Genomic DNA, 17,621 nt, shown 5'->3' on the forward strand with positions numbered 1-17,621 from the left:
AAAGCAGTTGTTCGCTGCGGACAACTGCGGAAGACGGCAGCGTCACGGTCGACGCTTGTAGTAAAGCAACCGCGACTCTTCTGCCTCATTCAAAGCCGGCGTCAGTGGCGGATACGGCTCGAAAGAATCGGTAGATGTGACGGTCCCTTCCTCCCATAGTCGATAATGCAGATAGGATGAATGTACATAATATTAACTGTTCAAACCGACTATCTGAAACAGCACTGGGAAATTTAAAGGCAGACCCTGTCAAGGGCGAAATCGGATGGCCGATCGGCGGCCGTTTGATTCGGCTCGGTCTGATCTGTACAACCCGTTTGTCTGACACGTACACACATAGAACAAATAGCATCATAAATAGCAAATAAATCTACAAACGTACACAGTGAACACAAATCTTTGCGCGCAAACTTACTAGCACAAACCAGCAACGATACAAACACAAACACCTTCATGGGGCAAGGACAGGCCCAGGGCATCCTTGGACATGAACAACATCCCTACGCCTGTGTCTCAATTGCTTCTGTTGCTTTTTGACATATGCTTTAGGCGGGTGCTGCAGTTTTCGTACGTTCGTTATTTCAGTCTTTTGCTGTCTGCAGGTTTTAGGTTCCCGCGGTTATAGATGCCGCTGCTGGAACCATGTTTCGCCTTGCACCACTTTTTCACGTGCCGCACGCCTCGTGACGATGAAATACGTGGAGTGAGGACGTTAAACATTTTCTTTCCTCTTCCTTCGCCGCCTGACGACTTTTCTTTCCGATCTTTCTTGCCGTTCTTTACAGTGTCCGTTTTAGTCCGTCTCCTATCAACGCATGTTTTTGTTACATACTGATGCTGCCAAAGTGCTGAGATTTGACAAATCTTAGAATGAAACTTTTTGGCAGGTGGGCAGCAGAGGGGCAAGAAAAGCGTCGGGAACAAAGTTGAAAATGAATAATATACAGTTGATGTATATTTCGATGGATATGCAAGATCGTAATTGCGAAACGTAGACATTTCTTCCGAAAATCTCTTAACAATTACTCAACCTATATTCAGACCATGGGGGCAGCGTTGCGTTTTAGCAAGATCCCCTAGACTGCGACGTAGCGACAGCTGTTGTCCGAGATAGCCTTCTTCGGGGCAGTATTCACGAATAACGCAGTGATACGGGCTAAATCAATTAGCAAAAAATAATGTGGATTTTTTTTATATTTACACTTATATGCAGGCGTGTGGGCGTCACTCTGCCTACGGACCTGGAAGCATTTGCGAATATTGAAATAAGCATTGCTGAGAGTTATTTCCTTAGTCCATAGACTGAATGGCCACGCGATTTTATAAACGTGACTCGATCGTGTTTATAGACGATCAATACTTTAATTAGACCCTGCGTCGACAACATTAACAGGAACACTATTCATTGATAACAATATCACTATTCTAGGTATCGTCATCATGGTTTGTTAATATCAGTAATATCATTTCGGCCCTGTATAGTAGACAGATATCGCCCGGTTTTGAATAAAGCAAATTTAAAGTTCTCAAAACTTAACTTACTCATTACCTAACTGACAATTAAAATCTATCTATACACTATACAACTTTAATCAAATATCATCTAACAAAATATATAAACCTTAATAACACACAGGTGTACTTAGGTGTGAGGGGAACGTTGTTCATCATTGTAGCTCTCAACCGATTTTATGGACCCGAACAATGTCGAGCGTAAATTTAGCGTGGACAAAAAAAATCAAATCAAAGCTAACGGTTTGAAAACGATGTATAATGTGGCAACATGTCTATAATAACAGTAACAATAACGTGAAATAGAATCGTATACATACAATGAATCTAATTAGACGCAGAGTGAAACTAGCGAAAAGCTATTGGCAATTAAAACAAAATATCTTATTAAAACAACAAAAAAAAAAAAAAAACACAAATGTACAGAATAGTGATCAAGCGGGCGAAACCCGAATGATATCTATCTAATACAATGTGCAATTAATTGCGTGTCCCGTTACATCTTCGCATAGTCATAGCTGTTGTGGCTGTGTGCAGTTGAGATTTTTGATGTGATTACGCCTGCCATCAACGGATGCCTTCAGCTAGTTTATATGTTATATATGCCAAACTAGTGAAATTTATAGCCGAGCTATTCTTGAATGTAACGTACTGAGGATCACAGTCACTTCACACAGTAGATGAAGCCTACTGAACGAACACTACGTATTCAAGTATGGATATTTAGAATTATTTTCTTCTGTCATTAGAGAGCGTGACATTCGTTTAGACGCCAACGTCGGCTTAAGTCTTGCGGATTATTGTTGCAGTGTTCAAAGCGAGCTATCTCTTCTAGACGTAGATGAAATTCATCATCCGATTGGGGGCTCGTATCGTGTGCACAATGGCCAATGCAACTGGTCGTGATTAACACAAGATCATAAAATTCTTCCATTATCATCTATTGTCTGTGTTCGCTAAATCAAACCTGTTCACACTCGTTCCGGTTCGCTAAGCGGTGAATCAAGATCGAGATGAACATCCAACGGGCTTTATGGTAGACTCTGATCAACTCTGTAGAGGCGCAGCTTCCACTTAACTAAGTACTAAATTCGCAGTCAGTCACAATATTCGCAAAGCTGTAATCGTAGTTATCGTTTTTTATAGGTTCCGTTTATATGTATATATATGTGTGTAATTTTACAAAGGACACACTATTCAGGCGATGATACTGTCCTTAACAGCGACTTAACGGATTAGTCATTTTGTAAGCAAAAAAAAAACACCCATTAATCTAACGTTGATATCGTGACTATGAGTCAAAGCGGGCGCCCAAGATTCGTATGCACCTGGCGCGAGCTGTTAGCAACCGAATCCGCTGAACTGATGGGTTAATGAGCAAATCCATTAATCCACATGGAAATTAGTGAGCCAAATGTATTCAAATGTGTATGCGAGCTTCCTTAATCTCTGACAACACAATAGATCGAAAAGTTTGGATCAGGGGAGGACCGTGGAAAACAACGAGTAACAATACGAAATAGACCGTGCCGAAACCCGGGATCGAACCAGGGACCTTTAGATCTTCAGTCTAACGCTCTCCCAACTGAGCTATTTCGGCTACACAGTTTACGCCGCGTACGAAGCCGACCTGGTATAGTAACGAATGTCATTAACTTGCTTCTTCAACACTAAACTTGCCACTAGTTGTCACTGTAAGAGTCTAGAAGTTTTTTTTTTTTCGGAAGTCCGTATACTTAAACGTCACCAAACCCCAATCGGACGCCCCTATTTAGAATCTACGTTTAGTTATAAAAAAAATAATAATTTTTAGGAATCAGTCATATTGAACAAATACGGTCGGTATAGGCATGCAGGATTCGTTGGTAAGTTTCGTGTTAGATTCTTCGAAATAGCTCTATCACATTTACATTGAATCCTGTCTCGAGGGCTCTAAATGCGACCACTTGTAGTGTGTACCAACCCTTCGAAATCAAGCAAAAAACGTGCGCTTACCGTGCAGACGTGGCCGAGCGGTTAAGGCGACAGACTAGAAATCTGTTGGGGTTTCCCCGCACAGGTTCGAATCCTGTCGACTGCGATATTCTTCGGTTCCATGGTGTAATGGTTAGCACTCTGGACTCTGAATCCAGCGATCCGAGTTCAAATCTCGGTGGAACCTTTTTATAGCGCTTCTGTATGATAATGTGTGTACCCTCTAAAACTACTAGGCAATAGGATATTGTCATTGTGCTCGCTTATTGCTCATTGCTGATGAATAGAAACAGTTGTATGCAAAACGCACGTCTCCGGCATCAGTTACTCATGGCGGCTGACTCTTCTTTTGCCTATAACGTAAAAGCTAGATTCTAACTAGGGTCATTTTTCGGCTTCATATATATAAAGTGTTTACACTATTACCGACAAACGTATATAAATTAAATTGGGTTCAATAAGTAAAGTTTTATTATATTTCTATTTTTGATAGCAGCACATGAGCGGAGTTACCTTCTTATCTATTTATTTAACTTTCACTTACTGCACCATGCTCGGAATTCGCTATAGATCGTACAGACTACATGTAACAGGTCTCGTTTAGTTCGTGACATTGTTAAAAGCTCAAAGTCCGATAACCAGGAGTAGCCTGAAAGTCGATCAAAGGTTATGTCTAATCTTTAGGTTGTCCAGAAGAGTACAAAACCTACCACAAACGAGCATCACTTTCCCTAGCCGCCTTGCATGATCAAAATAAATAGAAACCCATAAAATCTCCTTGACAATTAGCTTCCCTTTAATAAAGAACACGGTAGGTATTGTTACATTGGTTCATTCAATGAAACGTTCTATTTATATTATAACAGTGAATAAGTCTGGTGGCTTTCTTTGATGTATATCGACGTATGACGAAGGAGTGGAGTAAAGAGTGAAGATATTTTTAGATTTGGCGATATTTAAAATTAGCGCCGATCACAACAAGGAAACAAGAGTCTTACTACTACAGAGTTGTTTAGGTGAACTCGATGCAAAAATAAGGAAATGGTACATTCGAAAGGTAATTCGACAGCACTTGTTCAAGAGCTTGCTTTAATAATTTTGTGGGTAAAAGTGAGACTTCCTCCAGGTAACCGAATTAACGCATTAACGGTCTAAAAAAAGGATACCATCTCGAAAGCACGTTATTGTTCCTAAACCTCAGGCAAAATTTCACCCGGACTAATTAAGCTACATACAGCATGAATCATTTGGCATCTGTCGAGCTCACTATTATTTTTATAGGTGATTCAATATATTATACTCGAATGTTAGCGTAACCCGCAATCAGAGAATTCTCATTGATTGCTAATACGCAGCGTCGAATTTGGTGCGCTGCAATGACAAGCGGTCGTACTACTGCTCTGGTCTGTTTTCGAGGTCGAACTGTGACTGGCGACCTTAAAATCAAGAAGTCCCAAGCTGACAAGAGGCTCTTGCTTTTCATTGTGTATAAAAGTGCAGACTAGGCGTGCTGCTAAAACTAGCTTGACTCGACTGACTGGTCGAAGTTTCGTAGCAGCACTACCCACAGAACCGCGATATCATATCCTAATCAAGCGTATCTATTTCAGTTGCTATCGGTCAAATTGTACCTATGAACAGCACAGGATAAATTCCCGCCAGCTAAATAATTCGAGAAAAGTTATTGGGCATCCTGTGCGGGAACTTCACTAATTCTCCATAGGTAAACGACACGATCTTTTTTCATTATGTTTTTTAGCCGTTATTCGTCCGTTCCGTTTCATCCTGTCCCAACGAACTTTCTTGGTACCTCCTCGTCGGGTATCTATAACTACCGTGGAGGATCGTCTAGAACAGTTTTCTATGCAACGGTCCACAACGATGGATAACTCCGGGCTGGAAAACCGTTGCGTCTAAACCAACATCAACAGCGACCGTGGTTACCAACGATCCAATGGACAACTAGCAAATCGTAGCCAGCCGCTCACCGTCTATAGCAATTGATTTTCGCCTACTCGCTAGTTTATGCCGCCGTCAAATGAATAGTAGCTGTAGAGACGCGGTAATACCGCCATACTATAATTTCGCAGATGCCTACCTCAACGTTCCGTCAGGTAACGTATGCAAACGACAGTTCAACTACCCTTTCCTTTGTTGCGGACCGAAGCGGCCTGATATTCCAGAAGACGCACACAGAGCCAGGAGAAGCGGCTGCCTTTAGCTTCGTTAATAATCAAGTGCAGATGTCACTGGTGAACGTCGATGCTCGGGTTCTCGATTTGGCGTTTGGTTAGATTTGCCTGATCGGAAAGGGGGAAGCCGCGCGCAACGCTTGCCGTTAACTGATGCGAACGCGATGGCGAAGGCCTGCATCACGTAAAAAACGTTTGCATACGTAGCAGGAAGGAATCGTTTGCTCTGGCAGCGGTCATTGATGCCACAACGGACTTCATAGAAATCAGATACAGCCCTATCGCCTACAGAGCGTTACCATATAAGGTGCAACACAATCGTGATGTGAAGAAGATCAAATAAGATATGCAATCTTGTCTTCGTTAAAACTGGCGTGGGGCTCTCGCGACTTTTGGAAAAACATCATACGTTTAGTTCAAATATCTACCCATGTTGTAAGAAAAAAATTAACGAAACTGTTTGATACCACTTTCGTTGGTAGAGTATGAAGCTGAAATTTAACTATTATATATATAACTATAAGATTTCCCTGAGATTCGTCACAAAATTACATAACGGGAATTTCAGACAGTCTCCAAAAGGGGCTAGATTAACAACGAAATTTCAAACGACTCTCTCAGCGGAATCTCCCTGGCCTCCGTTTATTCGATATTTAGTTATTGTTAACTATAATATGTAACGGTAAGAAATACTACATCGTTGCTTAACATGGCTAAAAAAAGAAATGTTCCGACTTTTGTGTCCGGGACTGCGATCGTAATGTCAAAGCCAGCCGCTTAATGTTTGCTGATCCTTGACTCGTGGTGATAGGACTAATCGGAGCTTCTATAAAGGCAACTGTTTAGCCAGTTGGTAACGTCCGCACATTCGAAACATGGGTTCGATACTTCCTATCACTTTGTAACACGTGACGTACCATCCTGATCTTATTATTTGCTTACTCCGGTTTACAGTTCAGTTACTTGCCAAACGTGTAGCAGTCGAGCGAATTTTCAATAATTATATATCTACACTTCATATTCGTGAGCGACTAGAAATCTATTTTTATTCCGGTTGCTACCATTACTGCGTTATTGATGTTTTAACATTAAACAGGTCTGAGTAAGAGCACACAGAGGCAAACCTTGTTTTTACATTACTTCATATAGAATCATCCAGTCCTAATATACAGGCATGCACAGACATAAAAAGTATGACATTGTCTCTATTCCAATTTACTTTGTCTGTAAGGTTTGAAAGTTCAACGGAAACCTAACGTTTGGCTTTATCAAAGGCCGGAATTAGAAACAGCTGGTTTCATCAGTCATCTAGCCTCATGAGTGTAACGGTTTCAGAGACACCACAAAGCTGAGCGATGAGCAGGATTACGACTAAATACAGATTAAGCGTCTGGTGGCGTACACATATCGAGTAGACAGCAGGCGCTTTTAGGAAAAAGAAGGAATGACTTATTTTGTCGGAGTGGCATGGAAAGCTTACGGGGTTACGAAGTGCAGCCAGTCCAATTGCATGCTGCAAACGTTGAGCGATTTATGTGGAACTAAATGCTTAGATTCTTTGATGAAATAGTCTGAGTACTAGCACAGCTGCTATTTCTATTAAATATAGAGAATCGACCTTTACAGATACCGCGTAACTACCTTGTCAACAAACGACCCCAAACGCTGGGCATTACCCCACACAGATTGCCTCGAGTAGGCAACCATTAAATGTTTTGACAAATATCCACTAAACCCGGTCTATCCATAGGTATGTGATGAGACTACGCCTTTTCACATACCCGTACATAGCTATGCAGTCGAACGCAAGCGTAGGTCGCCAAACACTTCGTTACTATCATGTCCTGTGTTTAACCGGCAAACATCTGTGACGATGCGGCCTCATTTGAGGCTCGAGCCAAGTGTTCAACAGCACCGCCGTCGTTCACGCTGTCACATCCACGTCCAATCTACACGATGTTAAATACTCATTAGACAAGAGCGTACCTCGACGTCCACGATGACATGTGTGACGACGAGATATAAAATAAGATAGCATAAAACACATTGTTATGCTTAGAAAACGTTGCTTTACAGACTATATTATCTGCGTTTGGCATTGGGCTTTGCTAATGAAGCACAACGAACCAGAGCCTACTTGAGTAACGGTTTTTGCTGATAGTCTATGCATTTCGAGCATGTTTAACTAGCAAATTTAAACTAAGGTAAATGGGTCCCCATAGACATGTAGCAGACTATGATGAGGAGTTGGATATTACACATACATTATATATATATATATATATATATATATATATATATATATTTGTTGATTAATTTATGTAGTTGGTCGTATTGCGTTCACACAGCATGTGGTACACACCTCCGATATCCTGGCCGATAGTAATTTAAAAAACTTAAATTACTTTTTGTACTATAGAGCAAGATTAGTCAGAGTGGCCGATTATTATACTTTTGGACCAAGTGCAGAAAAAAAAAACTTTCGTAATCACTTTGTTCGACTCTAGGTCGAATAGGTAGACGAGTATATATTCTCATTTAAGAAATTTAATTTATCAGCTCCTAATAGCTGAAAAAGAGGTATGAGCACGAGCATAACCCGGCTTGGGATCTCTTGTGAGACGCGTAAGAATAGATAATTAGATATGTTCAATCAGTTGTTTTTGTGCACTTCTTCATCTCTAAAAAGAAATAAGTTGTTCGATTCAATACAACACATAGCCGTTACTGCGCCTTAAGTTACCGATTGCTCCCGTATTCGACCAACAGCCATGAGCTAGCAACTCTATCCGAGTGTAACTATGAGCTATTATTTCAAATAGTCCTTCTAGATTACTGAATTCCCGGTCAGCCTTATTGACAGTGATCTCCAGACGACATCCAGACAGGCCGACGCTGTATTGTTTTCTAAAGACGTTCGGCTAGAAATGCATGTTCCAGTGGACGTACGAACCCATCGCGACAAAGCCTCGCGTCTAGGTTGAACCATCATAACGGTATTCGTTTTTAGCGCCGCCGATATAAAACACGCTCGAGCAAAAACGCTGACTGCGCTCCGCATCTCTCTTTTTGACGTGCAGGGAACGCTGTAGCCCGACGATGACCGCTGACAGGTCATGTCACATCGAAGGACCGACAAAAGGCAAAATTGTAACATACGACAATGTTGCAGACGGTTACAAATTGAAGTTGGTGCATCGCAGTTGGAGCAAATCTGGCTCTTTTGGGCTAAGATGACTTGCTTAGCGATAGCTGTATGGGTCTGCTCTTCACATCTGACAACACTGAAGAGCAATGTGTTAAGCGCAAATCACAGCAACATGGCCGGTGGCGCTGCATCAACTGTTGTCCTTCGGCGGCAGCACAGACGAAAAATTTCATCAGGACCAACGCATTCTATGGCTCTGGTAACGCGAAAAACCGGAAAACTTTACCTACAGGGAGGATTCTAGCAGTCGCGAAGGAAGTCCCACTGCTCTGTGTTTTCCGTGCTGACACAATGAACGTTCGATGAGATCAGACAAGTGGCTGAAATAGATGGGGTAATGGAACCTCGAAGTTTCGAAGCGGATTATCTATGGTAGGTCAGCACACCGTTGAAATTAGCATAGCTTATTGATGCCTCTGTTTTGATTATACAAACGGTGTAGTAAAAAATTGGATCATTATAAAAAGTAGAAGGAACGTTAATTACATTATTATCTCAGTAATTCCGTCAACAGTTCTTAACTGAGATCTTCGTGTCCACATAAAATTTAGTTATTTTTGGGTTCTATGGCTTGATGCTAAAGAAAAGTTGTCAGCGGCACTCACTAGCTATGAAGGTCAGGTCCAATGAAGATGTTTACCTTTGCCAACATAACATTTCATATCGGTTGATAAGATCGTTAGCAGTTCGGGAAGTTCTTACTAACATATTACGGATGTCAACTTAACAACGACAAAATCAACTATTTTATTGAAAATATTAATCGCAAAAAAAGACCTCGTTAACTAGATAGAATGAACATAGTCCTTTTATTTCGCATATTGGTTTATAAAAGTAGCGTCGATACCAAGATGGTGGTCTGACTTACATATGAGCAATGTTCTTCTTATTGCGTACCAAAATACAAACCAAATCCACGAGATGGTTACTTTTTTTGGCTGCTATTTGTATTGTGAATGTGTTCCGCGTTGTGATGATTTGACTTGTCATCTTACTCAGCTGCCATCCGATAAGCTGGAATATGCCTGTGTTCAGGATCTGCATTCAAACCGTCATATTTTCCAACTCATTGTTATCTAAAATTTCACGTTATCATATCGTTTTTATGTTGAAATAACGTGAGAGAGTTACACGTAAATTATAACAAAGGTCGGTTATTGGAACACTTGTCTGTTATACGAAGTGATTTGTTTTGCTATCGTCGAACAAACGATTGATGTTCTGTCATTTGATGCTTGAACGGCCTCGAACACTCTGGGTGACATGAGATACTGTACTATCTTTAAATGAATCACGATATCATTTTTAAGAGAAGTTAGATGTTTTTATAGTGCCAACAATATATTTATAGATATGATGTGATTTAAAAAGGGCTACAATCGGGATGGGAACAGCTGCGAAACGCTAGCTGATGAGATATTGTGTAACGATTAACACTTGCGCTGGGCTATAGGTTTTGTTAATTCAACCATTAGTTTTTTATAAGGTACTTACAAAATAAAAGCCAGGACTTATCCGCACTTGCTTAAATTGCCGCTTCTGGGCAGAAGCAATCAATGAGTTCAGCTTTGGCGAATCGTGCCAACATATTCGGTGTGTCCATTTCCGTAGGTGTAACCCTACATCTCGGTGATAGATCTAATCTGTGTTGCAGGAACACACATCGAGAGCTTAAGAGAGGCTAAATAAAGTGCTGACGGATAGGGCAAATTCTCATAGTGTCAAATTAAGTATGTCTATAAGAAGTGTTGGATGACTACGGTCCAGTCATTTGTGGCCTTGCTGCAAAATCGGACGCGCAGTTTCCGCAGATGCCATCAGATTGTCGAAGATCAATCACTTATAGAGCATGTTTGTTGGTTAGTTAACTGTACTTTATTGTTGAAGGCGTATTGGCACATATAATAGTGCTTCAGGGTTTCTTTTCTATGGATTATTTAAAACATAATTGTTACGTGTAGCTCAAAGATTAGACCCAATTTAATACTTGCAAGCGTTAAGTTGTTACAAGTCTATGTAATTGGTTCTTGCTTTGGTTAAATAAACGTTACCTGACAGAAGGGAACATAATAACAAGAAAGATCATTAAGACAGAAATTCTGCAAGAACTATTCTGTGTATTGGTCGGTTAAATACCAAATCTGCGTTATCAGGCGTACCGTCCATATGTATGTGCTTCTAGAGGGCGCTCCGCTATGCAATCGCTGGGCGTGTGTCTACGTGGGAGTCCAACGACTTTCCGTTGGCCGTTAAAACAGTAAACGCAATGAGTTCGAGAAAAAGAGATAGATAAAAAGGTATAGACGGTTATGTGACGTTCGACCATTTTAAGGTAGGTAAACCGCATCTGCTTAACTACCTACAAGATGACGCCATCAGGCGTTGTACTAGTCCAGTGTCAGCTACACATACAGGGTGACTCACAAGGCCTGACAGTTGTATTACACTGTTTATAGTAAGAAAGCAGTCGAAATTAAGAGACGCTCACGGCTAGGACAAGTAGTGCAGTTTCGCGTTCACACACAGGTTTCATTTTTAGTCAGGACCTGATTACATTGATGGACATACACGATAGCTACCTCTGTAAAGGATTGCCAGCCAGCTTACGTTATCATGCACCGATCAGAACAGATCGGCCTTATAGAACCGCCAAACGATAATTAACATTTTTAGCTTAATTGTTTGGGTGAGCGTAGCATCTATCCATGGTATATTGGCACGATATACTTCGCTTGTGCCCGTACCGTTAACCAGTGATAGCCTTTCAGATCTACCTACAGAGAACAGTGTCTAGCCAATCTGCTTTACATGGATTTGAGTAATGTTAAACTAGCGCGTGTCCACACTGGACCTCGGCGCTGTCTCAAGCACAGCCAGTGCTTTAGAGCTGTCCTTATCATCAATTTCCGTGCTCCCTCTTGCTTTCTCCCTATGATTCCCATTGTCGAGATGTCAGCGCGCTGACAACCTGAAACAGCCACGCACAAACATATACACGAGCACTTAACGCAGCCGCGCTAGACATCGATAAGCACGAGTGTTATTATCTCTCGCTGAATGGAGAAGCAGCAGCGGCAGCTAGTGCTGCCCTCACCGTCAGCTAAAACAATGAAAATATAACTCTTACGGAAACGATTCAACGATTTTACGGGACGGCTGGCTAGTTAATACCAAAGCGCAAAGTAGTCGAGAAGCATAACTGGCTTGCTACCTGCCGATTTCTTCTGTTCTGTATTGTCTGCCCCAGCCACGTCTATCCCAATGGGTCAATCAACTACTAGCCCGCAGCAACGTATGTAGTCTGGGAAACTTAGAGATGTCGGTATTGTATGGCCTGGCATAGACGCGTCTAGGGGTCTAACATTGATAGCCATAGAGGGTCGGAGAGACATGGTTACTGCCTATGAGGTAGGTAGTCACTAGTGCTTGCTTCTCTGTCGATCGCTGGCTAGACATGTACGTGTGCGCAGAAAATCCGTTAGACTGGCTGGAGGGGCACCGCCGAAGCTCGTAGTCCTGCCTCGTCATACAGGTTTGCGACGGTAACATAACGGATGTTGGGAGTAGGACAACAGTAAAAACAAGAGCGCCTGTTGCAGCAGCAGTAGGAGAGCCCGGAGGTCAACTGCAGCCAAAATACCTTCTGATGCTACCTCTTTAGAATAATAGCGCCGGCAGCGATTAGGATAGAGAATACCTGCTGGTCAGATTAGTAGGCATATGTGTGGTTTTCCGTTGCAACGGTAATATTCGATAGGGCGGTAAGAAAGGGACGAAACAATGAGAAGTAGAAAGTAAGAGTGCGCGTGTTTAGAAATAACTAGAGAAACGCGTAGCTAGGATGTTATTCGTTATTGAAGATGTGATACGTCCAATTTTTGTGACGCGTAAGGAGTGGTTATGGGGAGACGGCGCATGCGTTACGATTATTTGAACATGAAATATATAGATGTGGGTAAACAATTAGTAGAAAGTAGGTAAAATACTAATCAATAGATAGTCACTTTGCCGTTCGCTTTGTTCTTGTTATAGCTTACGTGTAGAGCAGGTTTCGCTAACAAATGAAATACCCTGTAGTAATACCGTGTTGATTATACAAAGGATACGGGTGCCCAATGAGGAAACAAAATGTGGACATGCTTAACCCACAGTATATTAATAAGAATAATAATCGCTTCGTATTCTTTAAAACTAATTAGAAAGGCAAAAGATCATTCAAATTGGCCAGGTAGTTCTTAGCACTTCTTAAGAACCTCTACTTAGATCGAATTGACGGTACCATCTCTACGAGGCCACTATTTTACCACATCGACCAGAAACCTCTCAATGCATGTGCACCCCCCGCTAGGCGTCCATTGCCTGCGCGCTGATAGGCTACATTCTGTGTATATATGGTATAGAAAAAATGTTTAATTAGCAATATTCATGCGCAGCATCACCATAAAGTTTCAGCTATAATGAATATCTAGTTATTTATAAAAGCAAGCACTCTTCGAAGTTAGCTATGAAACTGAGCAGCGACAGGCAACACCAAAGGCTTTCAACAATATTGAGAATGGCTCTGACCATAATTGTTAATACGCCGAGCGTGTTGTGGGTGTATAACAGGACTCGCTTTTACAAGGGTGCTGCGCAAAACAAGTGTCAACTAGCTATGTTCAGTCTCATAGAAACGCCGGTTTCGAATAAAATATTAAACGATCTGACGTACTCGACTATACGTGCCACATCATGGAACCGCGTTCAGAGGTAATGATCAATGATGCGTGTAACTACGCGTGAGTCAGGCGTTCGTGTTCGGAGGAGGCTGGTTCAAGGTAGGACCATGTAGAGAGGCAAATAATTGCCCATCACCTCTGCATTACTAAGAAAGAACACAATGGGCTAGATACGATCAACCTATCTGCTTCCCTGTGCTGTTCGAATAAACCGCGATGTGAACAATTCCTCGTAATCCTCTAACAGTTTTTCTTCTTTTTTTTTTTTTTTTTTTTTTTTTTTTTTTAGAAGATTTTGTGTTCTGCTATTAGTGGCTAATAAAAGCCTACAATTCGACTACAATACAAATAGAACAAGAAGGTGGAGAACCTTTATTGACTATGTCTGTCTGCTAGACAGTATGTGCGTATGAAATGATGATATACGCATAACAGGCTACTTGGATATTGCCACCAGGTGCATTGGAAAGAACGAATGCGAAAGGTAAATCAAAGATCGCTGTCAACTAAACCAGAATGATTGTTTACAGCGCTGGGCATTTGAAACAATACAGATAGGAAATATGCGTATCTAAATTTTGAATTTGAGCAGAGCAATTCTGGGACATTTTTTTTTTTTGGCTCGCTCTTACTTTTATTTTCTTTTTCTAACACGTTTTCGTTCTACTAGAAAATTTTTCATGAGATAAATAGCTAGCAGCTACACGTCCAGCAATTCCAATATTACTGTAAACAATAACGAATAATGTTTAGCTGTTGTTATCGTATGATAAAACTGCGGAAATTATTTGCTGAAAATATGACGTAGGATCGTGGACGTAACGCTTGGCTTCGCTAGCACAAACATTCAGTGCATGACGGTTGAGGAATAGATAGATAGCATATAGAATTAATTACTGAAAACCGTTGCTTCGGTTTTATGGCCTTAATTTTATGATTCTAAAAAATAAAAAAAATACATGGGATTCGAGAAAAGGTTCAAATACAAAACTAACGCCGCACATGCCCTACAGGTTTCAAACTATTTTAGGAAAAACGGAGTACGTTATGCTTCTGTTGCTTTCTAACGATACAAGGTTAAAAGAAAACGGTTTTTTTTTTTTTATAACTTGTAGCATTATCGCTGAGTTGGCACTATTTGCTGGACTAGTCGGTGTTAGAACGATCTATCGAATGTAGAAATATATTGGAAGATCAGCTCGAGAGATCGTCTCAAACAGGTGCACAGAAAATTTTTCTGTTTATGTGGAAAGAAGTGGAAACGTCTCATACAGCGCGCGGCATTTAAGCCGTAAACAGTCATGTTGAAATTGTCGAGACGTTACGTAACACAGATCGGCGATAAACCGCGTGATGAGCACAATTTAGAGTCATGAAGCAAACAAACTATCGCTAAGCTTATAGTTTATAATCCACTTAAATTATTTTGGTATACTCTTGTCGTAGCAGAGAAGTCATACTAATTGTTTCAACTCTGGTACGTTCTACCCCGACGAACCCTTAGAACTTTTTGGACCGACTAAAAGGACGACCATACACCAACAAAGAAGTAAAATATCTCTAAACGGGGCAACCTCCCTCTCGTATTATATAACAAAATATAATAATGTATAATAGTAGATTTTAAAAGCGCATATTACGATATCCATTACAATCGCCACAAAACATACAGAGAAATTACTCTGATATATTTCTGGTGCGTAAGATCCCAGTTTGTTAACCACGCCTTGATATCTAACTCGATTCGAAATTCTATCTTGAAGCGCCCTACTTCCTTATTTATTATTACAATTTGACTATTAAAGCGAAGGCCATCTGCTTATTTATCTTCCCCGCTTGTTTATCACCCAGATAACCATGGTCAGTCAGGTGACGCTCTCGGCTGGCCGCGTCAAATCAATGAAAAAGCCAGGCACTGTCACAGGATCAATACCGACAGCAGTGGTAAGAATTCAGTAACAGGTTTCGTTGAATAGGACTGCAACAACAACAACAACAACTTTTCTAAACATTTGCTGTTCTCCTTTTTTTTACGTGTCTCTGCTCGGAGCAGGCCCCTTGCTTTGGCAGCCCAGCGTTCAGATGTCTGTTAAACACGCACTACGTAGCGAATAGATAGATAGATAGATAGAACGGAGAATGCGAAGAACAGTGATAGGCCGTTAAGAGGAGGACGAAAAATTGACAAGAATAGCGAGCCTGAATTGCAACGACCCTTTTGAACACTTGTGCGTATGATGGTAGACATTTTCGATTCGAATCCCGGTAGGCGTCTGTCCGCTGTTCTGTGAACGGAACGATGGCGAGTCAAGCTGATAGCCAACGGGCCAACCTGCGTGATAGGCTACTGTCTTTGACCGGCCATGAGGAGGATACGAGGTGAGTCAAAATAACGATGTTTTCATAATAACTAATGTAAGCGAAAAAGCTATACTATATGCAGACCACGATAGCAGTAATTAATTGATTATCCGCATAGTTAGCTTAGTATTAGCATGGTGATTAATGTTAACGAAGCACTACCTCACGACAAAAAATCTGGGTGGACGTTGCCGGGATTTGAAGGAGCGATGGTTTCGCCAAGACTATTACGAAATGGAATATTATAACCAACTCAGCACTGCATGTATGTGCCTTATGCATTGGATTCTTTATGATACGAAACGGAGACTGTCTGTTCATCCGTGTTCCCATAACGACGCAGCGTGCAATTACGTACTTCGTTGACAGAATGCAAATTAGATGCACAGGGTAAACACTCTGCGGATCGCGACGCAGTAACATGATCGCCTGTTCGTCTCGCAGTTCGACGTCGTATCTGTCGGTAGCTGAAGATCTTGAAAATAGTATTTTTCTATAGCCTGGGAGTTAAATTACCTTAATAAAGAATAAATGATCTGTGGTTAACCACAATAAAAGGGAACAAAGCTAATTTAAAAAAAGGGAGTAAAAAAAGTAATCAAATCGATATTTATACATACAATCCAGCAGCACATACCTAAAACTCTACGAAAAGAAAAGAAAAAAAAGCAAGATCTATTCATTGCAGATCTTTTTTTTATTTGATTCGTCTAAAATTCCCGGCCAACGGGAAGAAGGTCTCGCTCAGACCTTTTATTTGTCACTTCCAGGCATTAAATTGACAATTTGTATACACGCTGAACGTTTGGTCTAGGCAATAGAGAATTGTATGAAACTGACTCTCAAATATGTCCGTGGCGCGTGTAACACAAGCATCGGGTCTGAATGCATGGTTCTGTATCCAGACTGGACGGGCTTACCGGGTCCGATACCTTTACAAATCATATATTTATACCAATGGTCATTTACATTTATTGTCGCAGTTTATGGTCGTATAGTCCGCGCACTCGCTACCACAGCAGCTTTTTGTCTTTAGTCGCTTTTATTTGCTATTCCTTTTGGCAGCATCAATGTTAGTTACTGTTAATCATTTGCAATACATGTTAATTGTTCTATTACGTATTATTATCTCGTCACTGACCGTGAAGAGATATTAAGCGATCTTAAGGCAAGTGGCTAACGGGCACAGCAAATATTTTTACGGAAACGACAACAAAAAGCGATCGAAACCAGCGAATAAACCCATGTAATAAATTCATTTCGGCCTAACTTTCTCGACTTAAGTAACAATGACAACTTCAACAAGCACTAAAGCGTATATTATCATTCAATTACAGCCTTAACACTATAATCGTCGTCTTGGATGTGTCCTTTTTTTGGTAGAAAGTTAAAGATCTATTTGCTTAGTTTGTAAGGTCGACTTGTTTCGCTCATTGAAAAGGTTGTAACCAAAGTGAGACCCATTAGCAGGCCCTATATATATATATATATATATATATATATATAATCTTGTCCATTATTTCATGCTAAAATAATAGACATGGTAAAACAGTGGGCATAATATAATCGGAGAATCACTATCCGAGGGCCATTACTTCTATTCTGACCTGCATTGGCCAGCTTAATTACTTCTATTAGGAAAAGGTAATCAACGGG

At 40.9% G+C, this 17,621-nt stretch overlaps 1 protein-coding gene and 3 non-coding genes across 6 annotated transcripts; 3 read left to right on the forward strand and 1 right to left on the reverse strand.

Moving 5' to 3' along the window:
* Positions 1-3,039: 3,039 nt before the first annotated feature.
* On the reverse strand, positions 3,040-3,112 carry TRNAF-GAA (transfer RNA phenylalanine (anticodon GAA)). The gene has a single exon. It is a non-coding gene; the product is annotated as a tRNA-Phe (tRNA).
* Positions 3,113-3,510: 398 nt separating this feature from the next.
* TRNAS-AGA (transfer RNA serine (anticodon AGA)) lies at positions 3,511-3,592 on the forward strand. Its single transcript has one exon. It is a non-coding gene; the product is annotated as a tRNA-Ser (tRNA).
* Positions 3,593-3,601: 9 nt separating this feature from the next.
* On the forward strand, positions 3,602-3,673 carry TRNAQ-CUG (transfer RNA glutamine (anticodon CUG)). The gene has a single exon. It is a non-coding gene; the product is annotated as a tRNA-Gln (tRNA).
* Positions 3,674-8,513: 4,840 nt separating this feature from the next.
* Positions 8,514-17,264, forward strand: LOC111263257 (uncharacterized). 3 transcript variants are annotated; one of them, XM_022838196.2, is made up of 3 exons: positions 8,531-15,548; positions 15,874-15,983; positions 16,170-17,264. In XM_022838196.2, the coding sequence occupies exons 1-3, from the start codon at positions 15,462-15,464 to the stop codon at positions 16,357-16,359; spliced, it is 387 nt and encodes a 128-aa protein (XP_022693931.2). In that variant the 5' UTR covers positions 8,531-15,461; the 3' UTR covers positions 16,360-17,264. The 3 variants fall into 3 exon arrangements, 1 of the variants encoding a protein (XP_022693931.2); XR_015312227.1 differs by having other exon boundaries at positions 8,532-15,548; positions 16,274-17,264; XR_015312226.1 differs by having other exon boundaries at positions 8,514-15,983; positions 16,274-17,264.
* Positions 17,265-17,621: the final 357 nt, after the last annotated feature.

The sequence above is a fragment of the Varroa jacobsoni genome, unplaced genomic scaffold (genome assembly GCF_002532875.2).
Source record: "Varroa jacobsoni isolate VJ856 unplaced genomic scaffold, vjacob_1.0 scaffold_751, whole genome shotgun sequence".
Lineage (NCBI taxonomy): Eukaryota > Metazoa > Arthropoda > Arachnida > Mesostigmata > Varroidae > Varroa > Varroa jacobsoni.